The 19892-nt window shown below is 37.2% G+C and overlaps 1 protein-coding gene across 4 annotated transcripts in view; it reads left to right on the plus strand.

The window, feature by feature from the left end:
- The window catches only part of XIAP (X-linked inhibitor of apoptosis), a 45074-nt gene extending 39441 nt beyond the window's left edge, over window positions 1–5633 (plus strand). For all 4 annotated transcript variants that reach the window (XM_029240526.1, XM_029240527.1, XM_029240528.1 and 1 more), the window contains one exon: window positions 1118–5633. In XM_029240526.1, coding sequence (XP_029096359.1) covers window positions 1118–1311 — 194 coding nt within the window. In that variant the 3' untranslated portion in view covers window positions 1312–5633. The remainder of the gene's footprint in view (window positions 1–1117) is intronic.
- The last annotated feature ends 14259 nt before the right edge of the window (window positions 5634–19892 follow it).

Consider the following 19892-nt stretch of genomic DNA (forward strand, 5'->3'; position numbering starts at 1 on the left):
TAAGAGGGCATATATGCTTTATCATACGGCCCTGAACTTGATAGTCGTGGTTCCCAAATGCCAGTGTGCTCAACCCCATTATTTTAGATTCAGTGAATGGGGCCAAGGAATATATTGTTAAAAAAATGCCCCAAGTGATTCTCATGTGAGGCTGAATTTGGTATACACTGGTATACAGTGATTACAAAGGTTGTTATAATATGTAATGCATTTGGAATACTGCGTAGCACATAGTAGAAGTGCTATATTACTGTTAATTGCTGCTGTTGTTGATGTTGTTGTCATTATAGTTATATATGACAGTGAAACACATTTCTATGACATATTTGTTAACATTTCACAAAACTTAGTTTGACAAAGGCTGAATTAAGCAAGAACTTCAGTGCCACCTGTGTATTGATGACACCCAAATCTCTATCTTTAGCCCTGACTTCTTCTGATCTCAAGACTTGACTCTCCGATTGCCTGCTGGACATTTTTATATGGATGCTGTGCAAGCACCTCAAAAAATCTTGAAAATCCCAAACCTGTACCTCCTTTTATATTTCCTATTGGCATTACCATCCCCTTGTCAGCCATGCTAGAAATCTTGAAATCAGCTTTATTTCCTTTCTTCCTCATCCCTCACATCCAGTCACCAAATCCTACTTGTCCCACTTCAGAAGTGGCCCTCAAATCTATCCCTCCATTTCTGGAATAAGCCATGCCTTTTCTATATGCTACTTCTTTTACCTAAGCCTTGCTTCTCTGCTTAGCAAATTGCTATTTTTAAATGTCATTCTTCCACTTCCCCCTCCCCCATCCAACAGCCGCCAACCCGTGAAGCCTTCCCCAGCTAATCTGAACAGAAGAACTTGTTCTGTGGTCTTGTCCCAGAGCACTTTGTATGTAACTTTATTATAGCACTTATCACTTTGTGCTTACCTCCGTAGCCTCAGCTCATGTCTTTCTCTCCCACTAGCATGCGAACTACTTAAGAGCAGATGCCATATGTGAGTCATCCTATCTCCCAACACTTGATTAGTGTCTGGCACATAGTAGGGGTTCACATTATTTCAGTGAATTTAAACAACTAAGAAAGTCTAAAATTAACACTTTTTTTTCTCTCTTTGTACAGAGATTAGTACTGAAGAGCAGCTAAGGCTACTGCAAGAGGAGAAGCTTTGCAAAATCTGTATGGATAGAAATATTGCTGTAGTTTTTATTCCTTGTGGACATCTGGTCACTTGTAAACAGTGTGCGGAAGCAGTGGACAAATGTCCCATGTGCTACACAGTCATTACTTTCAAGCAAAAAATTTTTATGTCTTAATCTAACTACAGTAGGCGTGTTATATTCTTATTACCCTGATTGAATGTGTGATGTGAACCAACTTTAAGAAATCAGCATTGAATTCCATTAGCATTTGCTACCAAGTAGGGAAAAAATGTAAACTGTGATGTTATAGTTAGCAATCTAAAATTTGAATTTCTGGATTTTTCAGGATTTTAGCTGTATTATCTGTCCTATTTTTCACTGTTATTTAATTGAAACCCTAGACTAAGAAGCATCTTATTATTATAACTGATCACAATGTGTATTTGTAGTACACTGACTTAGATTTCTAAATGTAAGTGAATTAATCAACTGACTTTTTCATCCTTTTTAGATAGGCTTAACAAATGGAGCCTTCTTTGTAAACGTACAGATTAGAGTTAATCTCCCCAATCACATAATTTGTTTTGTGTGAAAAAGGAATGAACTATTCTACACTGGTAGAAAGATAGAGATTATCTTTAGATGTTTGTGTTTTAGGAGTTTGTCCACTTTCTTTTAAAATTATACACATGTACTTGGGTGGATGATTTTTTTAAATGATTTTGCCATTGTTAAAAGGGTATTTAATGATTGAATACCATCTAGCCTACACGTACTGACATGGAAAGATGTCAGAGGTATATTAAGTTTAAAATCAAGTGGCAAAACACTGTGTATAGAATGAGCCAAGTGAGGTGTGTGTGTTTTATATACGTATAGAACAGAAGATTTGGAAAGATAGGCACCAAACTGTTAAATGTGGTTTCTTTGGGGGGGGGGGATGGGTCCCAGAGGGGCTTTACAGGGAGGGACCTTTCACTTTCTACTTTTTTTATTTTGTTCTGTTTGAATTTTTTATAAGTCTGTATTACTTTTGTAATCAGAATTTTTAGAAAGTATTTTACTGATTTAAAGGCTTAGGCATGTTCAAACGCCTGCAAAACTACTTACTGCTCAGCTTCAGTTTTTCTAATCCAAGAAGGCAGGGCAGTTAACCTTTTTGGTGCCAATGTGAAATTTAAATGTTTATATGTTTTTCCTGCTTTGTGGATGAAAAATATTTCTGAGTGGTAGTTTTCTGACAGGTAGACCATGTCTTCTTCTCTTGTTTCAAAATAAATATTCCTGATTTTGTAAAATGAAATATAAAATATGTCTCAGATCTTCCAATTAATTAGTAAGGATTCATCCTTAATCCTTGCTAGTTTAAGCCTGCCTAAGTCACTTTACTAAAAGATCTTCGTTAACCCAGTATTTTAAACATCTGTCAGCTTATGTAGGTAAGAGTAGAAGCATGTTTGTACACTGCTCGTAGTTATAGTGACAGCTTTCCATGTTGAGATTCTCATATCGTCTTGTATCTTAAAGTTTCATGTGAATTTTTACCTTTAGGATGATTAAGATGTATATAGGACAAAATGTCAAGTCTTTACCTAAGTTTTTTGTTTTCTTGTCTAGTGATAGTAGTAGATACTTCTGAAATAAATGTTCTCTCAAGATCCTTAAAAACCTCTTGGAAATTATAAAATATTGACAAGAAAAGAAGAAGAGTTGTTTGAATATTAAAGAGAAAATAAAACTTGAATAAGAATCAGTATATATTAAAAAAGAAAATGAAAGTTTAAAAATGCTTCATAGAACACCCAGACAAAGATTCTCACAACAACCTGTTGTAGAGGTGAGTGAGGCATTTTACTGTAGAGAAAAGTTTGAGAGTGGAACTGTTAAAAGTTATATTTTTGTTGTATTTTCTAAGAGAAAGAGTATTATGGTCTCTTAACCTCTGTTGATTACTACTTTGATATTCATTTAAAGCACTGCAAATTTAAATGAGAATTTTTAAAATCAAATAATGACTGCCCTGTTTTTGTTTTACTATGTAAATCCTCAGTTCTTTACCTTTGCACTTTCTTCTACTTAGGTTTAGTTATATATTCATTAAGTTAAATTTTACATGTATAGTCTAAGCTTTAAATTTAAACTTAAATTACAAGGGGAGAAAAGTTTTAAAAGTGTGTTTTCCAGGACACGTCAGCTCCAAGTCAGGTAGTTAGTTCAGTCTAGTTGTTGGCCGAGGACTGAACTGTTTTAACATAGGCTTTTCCAGTTCTGGAAGCCTCAGTTCATTAAAACTCTTTTAAAACTTGTATGTTTAGAGTTAAGCAAGACCTTTTTTCTCCCCATGAGTTGTGAAATTTAATGCATGAAGCTGATGTGGCTAACAAGTTTATTTTAAGAATTGTTTAGAAATGCTGTTGCTTCGGGTTGTTAAATCACTCAGCACTCCAACTTCTAATCAAATTTTTAAAGACTTACCAATGTTTGCCTTTGTTTGCACTATGAAAAGCCCTGGATCCTTCCCATCTAATTGTGCAAAGAATGATCACTTGCAAGGTCAAAAATATAGCCAGATCCAAATCTCTGCCTCCCCCTTCCCAAAATAGTTCTCAGTATCTACATGTAGACATTCCTTTTCTATATAAAGTTCACGCTAAGATTTCAAAAGGCACCACCTATTTTACTACATTTTAGTCATGCGAAGAGTCAAGTTGTTTTGTAATAAATAATTATCTTTATTCGTAATAATCTGGTGTGCTGATCAAAAGCTTTGTCTTAATTTTTGAGAAACGGGTTTAGTGTTTATAAAATAAATTCCAGTTTATTAATTAGTAGCTTTGTATTGCCTTTCCTACTAGATTTTTTGTTTGTTTTTATTTTTTTTCCCCTTTGGTTTGGGGCTAAGATGGGGTAGGATGGGTGTAGTGAATGTATATGATGTGATTTGGCCCTGTGTATTATGATCTTTTGTTGTTATATTATTTAAATGTTGGTAGTTTTTTTCCTGTTTTCATTTTAGTGGATAAAATTGGTATTTTGAACTCTGAATGGAGACTACCACCACAGCATTAGTTCCACATATCGTACCCTTTAGATCAAAATCATTGTTTTATTTCCTGCTCACCCAGTTGTTGAATATGGCGAAAAGGGGTGGAGGGGTGGGAGAAGTAGGATAGGTTGTGTATCATTTCCATTAGAGAAATAAGAAAACAGAAGGGAATATTTGACAAATATGGTTATTTTTAGCCAAATCTGCTTTAAAAAAGAAAAAAAGAGGTAACCATTTCTTCATCTGTGAAATGAGAATAGTATGTGTCTTACAAAGTTATGAGTTCAAGGAGGCCATATGTGTAAAATACCTGTTATAAATGTTAATTCCCTACCTAACACTCTTTTACCTTCCGTGGATATGCCTTGACTCTGGAAATGTGGGCTAAAACTTAGATGATATCTCTTTCAGTGACTCTTACTCATTTTTTTGTTTGTTTGTCATAGTCAAGATGCCAATTACAATGAACAAGTAGGTCAAGTCCATAAAAATATTTAAATTCCTGTTTTAATAACTTGAAAAAAATATTCTTACCAAATTTAGTTGAGCTTTCCTAATAGAAACAGTTGGCTTATTCCCACTTTCATAATCAGTTTCAGTTTGACTCTTGCACACTTTAGCACAGTGTGAATTTCATTTGCAGCATAATAGGATCATAGGGTGTCAGAGCTAGAAGAGACTGTAGAGAGTATCTAAATTCATCCCTCTTGTTTTACAGATAAGGGAACTGAGGCTGAAAGGTGAAATGATTTGTTCAAAGCTATATAGCTAATTAGTGATAGCCCAGACTGGGACATAGTTTGACGGTGAAAAACTTCAATCTACCTCTCCAGGGAGGTCTCAAATGTTTATTTTTTCTTGTATACCATACCGTAACCTTCACTACATATTAAATGATACTTTATAACTAATACAATAGGACAATCTTAAATACATATAGCTTCAAATTGTACAATACTACATTAATGTTTGGGTGGTAAGATTCTATTTTGAAGTCTAAAGTTTGCAGAAATGCATATAGATTTTTTGGCATTTATTACATTCTTGTATATCATTGATGTAACATTTAAAATTACTATATATTTTGTCATTCTGTCTATACTTAGCAACAAATTTGCATTTTTTATTTGATGTAACAAAGGCTTTAATGTAATTTTTGTTAGAAGAGTTTGCATTTTTTTCATTACTGTTATACTTCATCTAACCTGACAAAATGACTGATTCTTATGTCATTGTATTAGTGTTGTGAATAATCATGTGAAATGCGTGAGAAAGAGTACTATATTTGTGAATATAATTTTATGGCTCTTTTCATTTAGTAGAAACCTTTCCATCAGTATGGAAAACTAAGAAAATTGCTTTCTACTGTAAAATCTGGCAGTCATCATAGATTAAAGCTTATTTTTCTGTGAATAAAACTTATTCAATAAAGCACTATTCTTTAAAATGATATCTTATTACTTAGTTTCATTTTCTCAGAAGAAAATAAAATACTTAAAAATACTAAAATGTAACCTCCTAAATATACCCTATGCCATTGGGCCAGGCGGTAAGGTACACATCAAGTCAGATCATATTTAAAAAAAAAAAAAGACATCTGCTTTCAAATTAATTTATAGAATTCTATAAGTGCATAAAAAGTTAATTTTTAACATGTGTAAAAATATGAACCCCCCCCTCCCCACAAAGATTGGCCTGGTTGACTCAAGAGATAGTATAGTCACCATAACAAGGCTTGAACAAGCAAGAGACCTAAGAAGCCACTGCCCCTTTGAGGCAGGCAGCAGAGAAGGATTTTTGTGAGTCTGTATTGGCAGCTGCCCAGAGAGTTTCAGAAGCTACAAGCAAATCTGGTGGAATAAAAAGTGAGGGAATAAAGGATCTTTAAAGGGAGAGAGAAATTTAGAAGAGGGCTGTTTCCCCTACCCCTGCCTGCTCACAATGGAAGTTCCTAAATTGAGATTTGTATTTCAGGCCTAGTCTGTATAGTGACTGATTATTGAATCCTTGACTATGTTATCACTCTTATCCGAGATATACCATTAAGACCTTGTTTTAAATGCAGTCCACATTTTGTACATGTTAACTACACTTTCAATGAATATTGATGAAGATGTGAATTTTCAAAGCTTTCTCTTACAGAAATTTTCAAACTTACATAAAAGTAGAAAGGGAAATACAATGAGTCCCATGGTAATCATCATTCAGCTTCAACAAATAACATTTTGCCAGTCTTGTTTCATCTAGGACTCTCCCTCCCTTTATTTATTTTTAGATTTTATTTATTTATTTATTGCTGATATATTCTAGAGTAAATCCTAGACATTATGTTATTTCTCCTGTAATTACCTTGTTAAATACCTATACCAGATTAGAACATTTTTTAAATTGTGAATTTTTAACACCGCTGTTACTGCTAAATATTAATGGACATCTAAACAAGAATTAAAGGCAACTTTATTCCCCCTTTCACCCTATTTGAAGATTAAGGTAAATAAACCCCCTCAAAACTGATATTATCATTTAAAAAATACTTTTAGGGAGTTCCCTGGGCGTCCAGTGGTTAAGACTCAGTGCTTTCACTGCCGTGGCCCGGGGTTCAGTCCCTGGTCGGGGAGCTAAAGATCCCACAAGCCACGTGGCACAGCCAAAAAGAAAAAAAAAATTTAAATGATCTTCTCACTATTTCATTTGTAGTTTGCTTATAGATTGTAGAATAAATGTGGTGCCTATTAAAAGTTGGTAGGCTAACTTGCAACAACATGGATGGACCTAGAGAGTATTATACTTAGTGAAATAAGTCAGAGAAAGACAAATACGGTATGATATCACTTATTTGTGGAATCTAAAAAGTAAAAATATAACAAACATTCACAGATACAGAGAACAAGCTAGGGGTGAGGGAGCAGGTAAGGGACAAGATAGGGGTATGGGATTAAGAGATACAAACTACTATGTATAAAATAAGCAACAAGGATATATTATACAGCACAGGGACATATAGCCATTATTTTGTAATAACTTTAAGTGGAGTATAATCTAAAAATATTGAATCACGGTGTTGTACACCTGAAACTAATAAAATACTGTAAATCCACTAAACTTCTATTTAAAATTTTTTTAATAAAAAAAATAAAGGTAGGCTAACTGCATGGTGTATGGATACCTAGTGGTTCTCAAAGTGTGGTCTGGAGACCAGCAGCACCTGCATCACCTGGGAACTTGTTAGAAATACAAATTGTTGGGCCCCAACCTAAACCTAGTGAATCAGAAACTCTGGGGTGTAACACAGCAGTCGGTGTTTTAACAAACCCTCTAGGTGGTTCTGATACAGGCTAAAGTTTGAAAACCACTGGCATATGGTATGGGGTCCGAATCCAGAAATAACTAAGTGACTGAAACCTGTAAGTTAAATTGATGTAGCTCTCTGCAGATGACTGTCATCCTTAACCTTTCTTCTCCTTGTAACTCATTGCTGATCCAGTCCTGTATTTTCTCCTGCTACCAAAATGCGAAGACTTAAAATGCAACATCCTGAAAATCCCTTCTGATTCCACTTTTCAACAAAATTTTCTTGCATACAGTACTCTTTGAATTTGATAATGAAAATCATTCTTCAGCCCCTACACTGCCAAGTTCAGAATAGCCTCACATTGCTCATTGCCATTAAACTGTCCTCCAATCAAGCAGTGAAAGGGTTAAGTATTTGAAGTCTCTCTTATAAGCACTAGTGTGACAGCAATTAGTTGAAATTGTACAGAACAGACCTGCGCTTCTAGAAAGAGCCAAAGCTTCAGTGAAATGTGAGCAGTTAATCTACAAATGATAGAGTTGGAAGTGGTCAGCCTCTCTAATTCATAATAAGTAGCAGTTCTGAATTCTTTTTTTAGGTCTGAAATTTTAAAGTGTGGCACAAAAGAAAATTCTTGTAGTGGTTTTAGGTCTCTAAAGGTCTTCATAGTTGCATAAATCCACACTAAGGTCAATATTGGTCTCTAACTGTATCCAAAATAAAAATTTTAAGGTAGATAAAGGCTAGATGAAAGTCAGACTTAGTTTTCTTTTCCTGCAAACTACTAATTTGCTTATGACAAACACTTCCATAACCTAGCCATTTGGCTTTGTATAGATTTGGTCTCTAGAGTTTTTTTTTCCAATCTTGTTCTGTTTAATTTGATATTTCCAAGACCCTATATGCGCCATAACTAGTGACTACAGCATAAGAAATCTTTTGCACGGGCCTATGCTTGTTAACTTTAGGCTTATGAATAAATAGTAGAAGAATACTGGTTCAAAACAAATAAGGAATAAGAACCCAAGAGAAACCAAACTTTATTTCCCCCTTTTATTTTCCCAGAAGAATTTAAATATTCAAAAAAAGAGTAGGGTATAATTAATTGAGGTAATAGTATTTAAACAATGATCTTGCTTCAAAATCTAATTCTTGTTTCAGAGAATTTTATGTTTCAAAAATATTTTTTACATGCAAAATTATAAATGTCCATTTGTTACAAAAACTTTTGAGCTTTTTTTAAGTCTGTGTGTTGTGTTTTAACTTTATTTCGTTACTAGGTACTAGGGATTTCTTTTGAATTCCATTAGCTTAAATAAGGGGCTTTGCATTTTTGGCTAAAGCATCAAAAATGTATTTTCTCATTAAATATTGGAATTTTGTTTGGCAGTGATTAGGCTCTCCTTCTGCCAGATTACTGACAATTGGATTGAGGAAGGAAAAAAGAACACACAAGTATGTTCATGAACAATTACTGATATTTCAGAGGAACTTAAATTGAAAACAAAGACCCCAAATTTCCCCCATAAAATTAATCTGGAGTGGAGAAGAACTTGCTAAAAATTATTTTCTTTTTCATTAAATAAACATTGTGCAGGGATTTCCTAGCAGAAATTTAACAAAGGCCTGTGTTAATCATTAAGAGAATGACCTGACTCACCTGGAAAAACTTGTTTTTCTTTTAACTAGATTTTTGTTTGTTATTTGACTACTAAAAACGTACTGTACTTATGCCTTGCTTGGTTTTCTACTGTAAATATTTCAGATACATTATGTTCTTATAGCTCATATAAGAATTAAGTAAAGGACTTCCCTGGTGGCATAGTGGTTAAGAATCCGCCTGCCAATGCAGGGGACATGGGTGTGATCCCGGGCCTGGGAAGATCCCACATGCTGTGGAGCAACTAAGCCCGTGTGCCACAACTACTGAGCCTGCGTGCCACAACTACTGAAGCCCGCGTGCCTAGAGCCCGTGCTCCGCAACGAGAGAAGCCACCGCAATGAAGAGTAGCCCCCGCTTGCTGCAACTAGAGAAAGCCTGTGCGCAGCAACGAAGACCCAATGCAGCAAAAAAAATTTTTTTTAATAAAATAAATTTTAAAATAAGAATGAAGTAAAAAGACCTATACTTAGTATGAGTTATAAATCAATATATGGTCATTTACATGTAATGAAATGTAACAAAAATATTAACACATGGGGATAAATATCCCTGCTCCACCTACCTCAGAGGATTGTTGCAAGGATTGTATGAGTAAATGTACATGAAAGAGCTTCAAAAAGTATAAACTATATAAGCCCAAGGAATCATTCCTCTAATTAGAGTTTACTGGACTAATTATGGGTTAGTTTCATACAAAATTAAACAGTTGTGGACCAGTATCTGATTAATCAAGGATGTATAGTGATGAAATTCACTTATACAGTTTCTTGGCCATTTCCGTGGCTCTCAAAATCCTTTACATGCATTATCTCTTTGCCTTCCACTCTCTACATGGTTACTCCTGTGTTTAAATCAGAAGTGTATGGGTAATGGCACGGAGATAATTGGAGAAATTGTTGCTGTACAATTTTGGAAATTGTGTTCATAAACCCTGCCATTCAAGTGGCCCTTAAATAGATTTACTTGGGCAGTCAGGCCAGCTCTGTTTTCTAATGTATGAAAATAAGACTATATAAAACGGATAAATTCAGGGAGGATAAAATAATTGGTCTGGTACTCTTGCACTATGCCGTTGTGTCTCTCATTCATTATAGTCACAGCACCTCTATAATTTATAGCTGAAGAACCCCAGACATAGAGGTTACCTGACTCACCTAAATCACATGGTGAATCACGAGTCGAGCTGTTCTTATAGGCAGTGAATATATTTCTGGCTAATTTTTGGCATGAATTAGCTAAATTGGCTGCCTCACTGTCTGAACTTTTGAGTGTATACGTCCAAATCCAGGCTTTTTTTTTGTACAGCAAGACCTGGCTGGCCATATGATACCAAACCACAAAGCCAAATAGAATAAATAGGTATATGTGGTCCTTACCATGTCTACTCAACTAGAATTGAAAAATTAAAGTAATTCTAAAAACCAAAATTGATTATGTTTCTGATCTTAAGAATTTGGAAATGAGGAAGAGAATGTTTCACTACGTTGCCAAGGCAAACCTTGGAGGTCAGGAACCATGTCTTCCTAATCACTACGTTCCCAATGACTAGCATGCTGTCTAGTCCATTAATAAGCAGAGTTAATTTTTTCAATACATAGATGTATGAGTGAAGGAATGAAAGAACAAATTAGTAAGTGAATGGAGTGGGAAAGCCTCCTCATCTAAAAGTTGTGCATTGACAAATGTAATACAATTTGGAATCAATACTGACTTTCTACAAATTTCATTTTAGTTTTTTTAATGCACCAACATTAAACACCTACTATGTGCCAGACTCTGCTAGATGCTAGGGAGTCAATTCTATCACTGAAGGGCAATAGGAACTGTATCTAATTCAAACTTTGGGGAGGGTGTTGGGGGGCAGTATTCTGGAGTATGGGGCCCTTGCAGTAGTCAAGGAGGTGGCGGAAGGGATTTCTGCCTGGGAGAGAAGCGTGTGCAGAGCTCAGAATCAAGAAAGTCTGACATATCTGAAGACTAAAAATGGAGGTTTTGAATGAGAGGTCTGAAGGCATTTGCTGGGAATCCTCATGGCCATTTTGTGTGCGCTAGGTCTCCTTGGGTACACATTTTGGATCAGTTTGGTTTTCTTTCCCCCTACAGATTAGAGAAATTCAAGATGGTATGATGGGTTTTGCATTTCTGAGCATGAAACAGGTGAGTTTTTTCTAAAGCAGGTTATGTGAGGTATGTTGGGGTATAAAGGAAAGGATATTCACTCACCAGGCAACCATCACCTTTTCTAAGCCTTTGCTGGGGCTGGACGGTATATACAAGGCTCACACAAGTTTCTTTTTATTTGAAATATATATTCAAATTAAGGCACCTTGTTTAATACGTTTAATGAAATCTTGTTTCACTTCATCATTGACCTCCACCAGTGTCTCTTAATCCTATTTAATCGTACCAACAGTGTGTATTAATTGCTTGCAGTGTACACAGAAATTCTGGGACATAGTGATAGAAGAAAGTAACACCCAGGCTGGGTCCTCCTGCAGTTTATAGTCTTGGTAGTAGAAAGAGATTTACATTCATCATTCACAAGGTATTCCCCCATTCCAAACATAATGCAGCGACCATTGGTAACCACGGTGTTGTTTAACTCAAAACAAATCAAAGGAACAAAAGAGTGTAAATATAGTGTGATACAGAGCTAGATTGTGTGGTATAGACTAACATTATTACAGGAACAAAGAAGGACAAGTGAGGGTGTGGCCCAATAATTGGAGCAGGTTTCATCAGAGTGGTGTGACCAAAGTTACAGGCCCTGAGATTGTCGAAGGCTGTTCAGATACTAAAATTTTATGATTGTATGTGATATATTTGTTGTTGTTGTTGTTTTGTTTTGTTTTCTATGCAAGGTTAATGGAGGACAAAAGTACCCACTTGGGCTGTTATGCTATAGGCGTCTGTGTGTGTTCTGGCATGTGTCTTGAATAATATTTTAATATATTTCCATACACATTCCATTAAATAATGACTCTTTGAACAGCATTTCATCTTAAAAGGAATTCAGCCTCCATTGCTTCTAAGCAAAAATTAGAAGCCAAAGTTCCCTCAAAGTCCTGCTCAAGCATTCCCTCTTCATTGGGAAATGGTCAGTTAATTCAAATGACAAATCAGAAACGGGAGCAACTCAGCAGGTGATTCATGGTGTGATTGAAAGGGCCTGGTACCCTTTCTATGTCAGTTTCTTCATCTATCTGGAGGAAATAATGGTCTCACAGAGGTGTTATGAAAAATAATCAAAGTTGGTAATGTGCTTTGAGATCCATGGATGAACTGCGCTTTCAAAGTGCATAATTACACACCACAGTGAGTCTCTCAGGCTGGTTTCCTCTACTCAGTCTTTCATAGGTATTAAAAATGACCCAGTTCAGGTAGGTTTTCCTTGTTCTCCAGTTGCTACTACATTTTTTAGCCACTGATACCAGTCGCCTTTAAAATGTTTAGAATACAACCCACAGTAGTAGTAAAGACCACTAATCCTTTGGCTTTAGGATTCTTAAAGTCTTTTCTTTGGCGGAGTTTAGTTTTCCAGATCACTCTCTACCTTCATTCTCAATCTTTCCACTTCAGTTGACTCACTTATCTCCTCTCTGACGCCAGTCTCAACAGACTGTAAAAGATCAGCTCAATGGCTTCACTGAAACCAAACAGGAGGTCTCGCTTTGCTTTGCTTAATACTTGATCATTTCTTCTTTGCTGTTCTTATTCCTCTTCTTTCCCTCCTGCCCTCTCCCCCATTTTAATTGGCCTGTTGGAAACACCCAGCAGGTGAAATTCTTTAGATAACTCCACAGCAGGCTGAAATCCAAATGTTGAGCTGTTGAGTCGGGGGAGGAAAGAGGCTAGGATTGGCCAAGCAGAAAACAAGAGGGGAGTTGGGAGCAAGATGTTGTGACAACATCCAAGTCTATCTGGGTAGTAAGGGGAAACCTAGAACAACAAAACCAACTGAGAACAACATGAGAAAAGAACCACTGACCCCTAACCTGGGCAGCCTTCCCACAAACTCCTTTTGCCATTTTGCCATTTGAGAGAAGGAAGCAAGAGAACGTGGTATTACTCCCCATCACAGGAAAAACAACGTCAAGCGTATATTTCGTAATGCCCTTGGATTCACAGTGACATCTTTATGTTCAAAGGAAAGCACACTTCTTCCAAACGTTTGGTTCCAAGATGGAATATGAAATAGAATGAGACTATGAGTATAAATCAAACTTTTTCTTAAGCGCCTTTTGAATTCTGTCATATATCAATATGTGATACAATTTCAACATCTGAATCTCGGGCAAAAGCTTTCCTTCATTCCCCCCAACCCCAATGTTCTGTCTGCACTGCCTGGTGGAGGGAGGGGGCAGAGTTTCCTTCAATAGAAACCACTGCTTGAAGCAGTGCCCATGCTGAAGGGCTTCAGTTACCGTCACTAAATTAGAACTTTACCAGAGTAAAATACCCAGAGACTGGGTCAATTTTACTCTTTTACTTTGCCGGTAGGAAATATTTTCCTTCAAACGGAGTAAAAAACACAAAGAGGGCTTTACCGTTCTTGAAATACTGTAGCACTGCATATGCTTCTCACTCTAAGTGCAGAAAACTTTTGAAAAGTATCTATTTATATAACATTTTGGAAATGACAAAATGTAAGAAATGGAGGACGGATTAGTGGTTGCCACTAATCTGACTGCCTAGCCAGTGCTTTTCCAAAAAAGGGACGTGTAAGAAACAAGATGTAAAGGTCACTGAACTAAAAATCAAATAGATTTTATTAGTAGCTCTGCCATTGTATGTTTTGAAAAGATACAAAATACAGACTTTTTTTTATATAATGAGGAGGGGAGATCAGAGGGAGGTGGGTGTGGTTATAAAAAGGCAACTTGAGGAATCCTTATGGTGTGGAACTGTTCTGTATCTTGACTGTGGTGGTAGATACATGAATCTACATGGGTGATAAAATTGTATATAAATTAATACAAACATGCATGCATGCACCCACAAACACACGTACACAAACTAGTACAATTAAAACTGGGGAAATCAGAATGAGACCAGTGGATTGTATCAATGTCAATATTCTGTTGTGATATAATATTACAGTTTTACAAGATGTTAACACTGGGAAGACCTGGGCAAAGTGTACAAGGGATCTCTCTGTATTATTTCTTATAATTGTAGGCAAGTCTACAATTATCGCAATAAAATTTTCAATTTTAAAATAGTTAACCAGGTCTTTTCTAGGCCCCACTCAAATAGCATAGGCAAAGAGACAAAATACCCATGGCTGAGATAAAGAGAAGAAAGCTGGACCCTGAAGACTGACTGACCCAGAACCAGAGTTCGATAAATCAGAAAAGAAGAAAAAAAGGTTTTTGGTTACAACTTAACATTCCATGTAAAGGATTTAATTTACAAATTAGTAAAAAAGATGCTGAATTGTACAATATTTATTTCTCTTTAAAGTTGGTCTAGGGCTTCCCTGGTGGCACAGTGGTTAAGAATCCACCTGCCAATGCTGGGGACACGGGTTCGAGCCCTGGTCCAGGAAGATCCCACATGCCGCGGAGCAGCTAAGCCCGTGCGCCACAACTACTGAGCCTGCACTCTAGAGCCTGTGAGCCACAACTACTGAACCCATGTGCCACAACTACTGAAGCCTGCACGCCTAGAGCCTGTGCTCCACAACAAAGAGAAGCCACCGCAATGAGAAGCCTGTACACCGCAACGAAGAGTAGCCCCTGCTTGCCACAAATGGAGAAAGCCTGCGCACAGCAACAAAGACCCAGCACATCCCAAAATAAATAAATAAAATAAATTTTTTTAAAAATTAAAAAAAAAGAAATGGTAAAATTTATTGAAAAAGACAAAGTTGGTCTAAGATATTAACTTCAAAATACAACTGTAATGGGGATATATATATATGTATATGCATAGCTGATTCACTTTATTATAAAGCAGAAACTAACACACCATTGTAAAGCAACTATACTCCAATAAAGATGTTTAAAAAAAATAAGATAAAAAGATGCAATGTACAGCACAGGGAATATAGCCAAAATTTTATAATAACTATAAATGGAGTATAATCTATAAAAATAATGAATCACTATGTTGTACACCTGATACTAATATAATTTGTCCATTATACTTCAATAAAAAATATAAATTAAAAAAAATACAACTGTAGAGGGAGATCAGCTTGGTGCTTTGTGAGCACCTAGAGGGATGGGATAGGGAGGGTGGGAGGGAGATGCAAGAGGGAGGGGATATGGGGATATATGTATACATATAGCTGATTCACTTTGTTATAAAGCAGAAACTAACACAACAATGTAAAGCAATTATACTCCACTAAAGATGTTTTAAAAAAAACAACTGTAGACAAGGACTTACTGTATAGCACAGGGAACTATATTCAATATCTTGTAATAACCCATAACGGAAAAGAATCTGAAAAAGAACATATTTTATATATATATGTATAACTGAATCACTTTGCTATACACCTGAAACACTGTAAATCAACTCTACTTCAAGTAAAAAAAACAAATAACTGTACCTCCTAATGCCTATTTAATTATTTTATTATAGAATTCTATTTTTATGAATAAGGGTGAGGAAATCATGCTGATGTCTGGGCAGAAATGTGTCTTAACCCAGGTGCCATAACTGTGAAATGACTGCCTCAGATTTGTTTGGAGAAATGAATAAATCTTATAAAGGTTAAATCTTCACACTAAGAGTATCAAGTGTCAGCAAATGTAGATACAGATTTTTTTTTTTGGAAATGAAGAAAAATATTAGGTCTAGGTTTTGAATATATATTTGAACCAAAAAGGTAGCAGTAGATAAGACCAAAGTGAGATGCAAAAGACTCTAGTTGTAGCCACTGATATTCTCAGTTAGATACTTATTATCCTGAGGGAAAAAAGGGGAAAAACCAGTTTAGCTCATCTGTTTAAGTATTAAAAGATTCTCCAATTAAATTATCCTGTGTGAGTCAATAATGAGGTAATTCAGATAGAATCAAACTAATAAACACCTTGATATAGAACTGAAAAGAATTCCGGGTCAAAGTCAAATCTCTGCCTAGTATCCTATTGGTATAATATGCAAGACTAGGTGTGGCTGAACAATAATGAATAATGTATATGCTGGAAGTCCAACTACTGTACGGATATTCCTGGCAAATAACAGCATTCTTTCAAACAACATCCTGAAGGCTCAACAGGATGATATCTTCCATCCCCACAAAGACGAAGGATATCATACAAGCAAAAAGGAAAATAATTTCCTGGAGGCTGAGTTAGGGATCTCAGCACCAGCGTGGAATAGGAGAGAGCTCATAACTTAGCAGACACAAGATCAAGAGTACCACATTGGGGAAAACATGGGAGAAAGGGAAGGGCTGCTCTCCTAGAGGTTTGCAAAGACACGGTAAAATGGAACTGTCCGCTAGGTACACTATAAAAGAATTAAAGGGCTATACAGTGATTTCTAATGAGCCAGAAAAGAAACTGGGTGGAGGGAATTGAAAAACAGTATTCTTGAAAGCAAAAAGGGGAAAAGAAGCAATGAAGAGCTCCAGATCCAGAGGCTGTGAATATTAGCACAGAACTGATTCCAAGACCTCCAGATGCCTGAGAAATTATACATGAATGAATCGGCCCTAGGCTGTAAGAAGAAAGTGAAAGAAAAATAGTAAGAACTTAAAAATGAGGATTTCAGAAAAGTATTACATAGTAACTGAAAAGGGAGTCTGGCCATATGTAATGTGGCTTTTTTGGCGCAAAGTTTACTTTGACATTCAAGTATTCCAGGTGGTCTCTTACCAAATCTGGTGGCATTAAGCCAATCACAGTTTCATGGCCACTTAAAAACCTAGAGTCTATTATTTCAGAAACAAATAAAGGATCTTGATGGCAATTCTTTCTGTAAATACAGTATTGTCTTAGATAATAATAATTATATGAAAACTTCTCCTTTTCTGGGGCTAAGCATGCTCTATTGTAATCTACTGCCTGTCAATTTCACCCAATAGACTATAGACTTCTAGAAGGTAAGAACAGTGGCTTACTTTTTCTGAATCCCAAGTGCCTGGCATATGCTAGGAACTCAATAAATGTTTGCTTCTTTAATAAATGAACAGCAAAGAAAATTTAGCAAAAATGAAAGGCAATGTTAACTTACCCACTGGGCAGGCAGCTAAATTCTGAAAGTGTTTCTTAGTAATCTCTACATGATGACATTGAAGAAACTAGATAACGACCGAACAATTTCTTTGAGGAGGTCTGGGAGAAAAGAGTTCACAAAGGAAAGGAACAATACAAGAGGAGCACAATTCCTGTGTGATGTTCTAAGATACGATGACATTAAACTGCAACTGGTAACAAGAGTTTTCCCTTCCAGACTTACATCCAGCTTCCTCTTTCATCAGCTCCTCCCTGCAGTGTACCTCCTGTTTTCCTTTAGCCACACAATACCACTTGCCCTTCCTGAGATAGGCTGTGCACTTTTGACACCTCTGTTTCTTGGTTCATTATACTCACTTTGCCTGGAAAGCTCTTGCTTCCATTATCTTCCTGGAGGATTCCTTATTCACTTTTCCATTGCCAGTTTCTCTCACTTACCTATTGCTGCATAACGAACTCCCCCTCAACTGAGTGGCTTAAAGCAACCTGATTTATTATTTCCCAAGATTCTTTGGGTTGGCTGGGCAGTTCTGTTGGTCCTCTCGGGCTCACTTGTGTGGCTGCAGTCAGCGGGTGGGTCATCTGGGGGCTGGGCTCAGCTGGGACACTCTTACACCTGGTCCTCTCTCTCCACGTGGTCTCACTTCCCCCATGGTCTCTCTCTCCACATAGCCTCTTTCCAGTAGAGTAGCCTGGGCATTTTTTCCATGGCAACTGGGTTCCAAGAGCAAAGGCAGAAACTGCTAGTTCTCGTAAGGCCTGCCTAGGCTCAGAAATCCCAGAATGTCACTTTTGCTGCATTTTACTAGTCAACGCCAAGTTACACGGTCAGCCCAGATTCAAGGGGGAGAGGAAATAGACTTCCCCTTTTGATAGGAGGAGTCGTAGCATCACATTGTGAAGGGACATGAGCACAGGGAGGTATAATTCACTGGAAGTCATTTTTAACAATCATACAACTGAAATGTCACCTCTTTATTCATTATTTGTGTTTTATATATATATATATATATATATATATATATGGAGAGAGAAATCACATTATCTCATTACCTGTGTCTATGTCTGTTTGAAGGAGGCAGGGGTTTAGGAAAACAGCCTGAAAGGACCACTTTCTGTAATCTGACTGGGGAAAGCTATACTCATGAGATACAGTTGAAAATATAATTTGGGGCCAGATCATGGGGGACCTTGAATGCCATACTAAGAAATTTAGATTTTATTTTGCAAGCATTCAGAACTGAAGTCAAGAAAATCTCTCCCCAAACTGCTTCTCCTATATTTCCTATCTGGGTGAATGGTAGAAATAAGGATTCACATCTTCCACCTACCTTATCCGAATGGCCTCTAAGTGCTGCTACTTCTTACAATTCCTAAATATCTCTTGACTCTGTCCCATGCTCCCATCTACACTGCCATAGCTTTAGTCCAGGGCCTCGCTCATCATTTCTCCTTTGACCTATTGTCGCAGCCTATTAACAAGTTTCCCTGATACTAGTCTTGCCCCCTCGTCCATCGTCCACGAGTCCATCAGAATCATCAGCTGATGTTAGCCCCCTCATTACAAGCCTTCATGGATGTCTATCACTCTCAAGATAAAGTTCAAAGTCTTTGGCACTGATTACAAGGTCCCTCCACAATTTGGTCCCTGTCTAATCTCACTCTACTGCCCCCCTGCCCTTGCCCTTTATATTTCAGCAATACTATACTTCTTGTTGTTCCTCGACTCATGCTGTATCCCCTTGTGTCTTGATGCCTTTGCCCGTGGTAGACTCTGTGTCAAAAACCATTGTCCCCTTCTCTGCTTGGGTAACTCCCAGTTTTCTTTCAAGACTCAATCTCTAGGACTACTGCCCAAACCCCCCTCTCAATCTGGGTTAGGTGCCCCTTTTCTGTGTTGCAATATCACCCAGTGCTTATGGCTATCAGAATAATACTATTTATTGATCACTCACGTGAATAACTCAATTCTTGTATCAACTGTATGAAGTAGATTCTTATAGTGACAGCTAGTAAATGACAGAGCCAGGATATGAACCCAGGTGGCCCAAGGACCTACTGTTGAAAGCACTATACTATTTTCTCGCTCAGGCACAGCACTCATCACTCTGTACTGTAACTGTCAATTTACCTATATGTCTCCCCCACCGATTGTGAGTTTCTCAAGAATAGAAATTATGTCACACTTATCTTTTTTTAAAAAAATTAATTAATTTTTATTTTTGGCTGTGTTGGGTCTTCGTTGCTGTGCACGGGCTTTCTCTGGTTCCTGTGAGCGGGGGCCACTCTTCGTTGCAGTGCGCGGGCTTCTCATTGCGGTGGCCTCTCTTGTTGCGGAGCACGGGCTCTAGGCGCGTGGGCTTCAGTAGCTGTGGCTCACGGGCTCCAGAGCGCAGGCTCAGTAGTTGTGGCGCACGGGCTTAGTTGCTCCGCGGCATGCGGGATCCTCCCGGGCCAGGGCTCGAACCCGTGTCCCCTGCATTGGCAGGCGGATTCCTAACCACTGCGCCACCAGGGAAGCCCACATTTATCTTTTTATCCTCAGAAACTAACATAGTGCCT

This window comes from Monodon monoceros, unplaced genomic scaffold, assembly GCF_005190385.1.
Source record: "Monodon monoceros isolate NGI ecotype Baffin Bay Population unplaced genomic scaffold, NGI_Narwhal_1 Super_Scaffold_22, whole genome shotgun sequence".
Lineage (NCBI taxonomy): Eukaryota > Metazoa > Chordata > Mammalia > Artiodactyla > Monodontidae > Monodon > Monodon monoceros.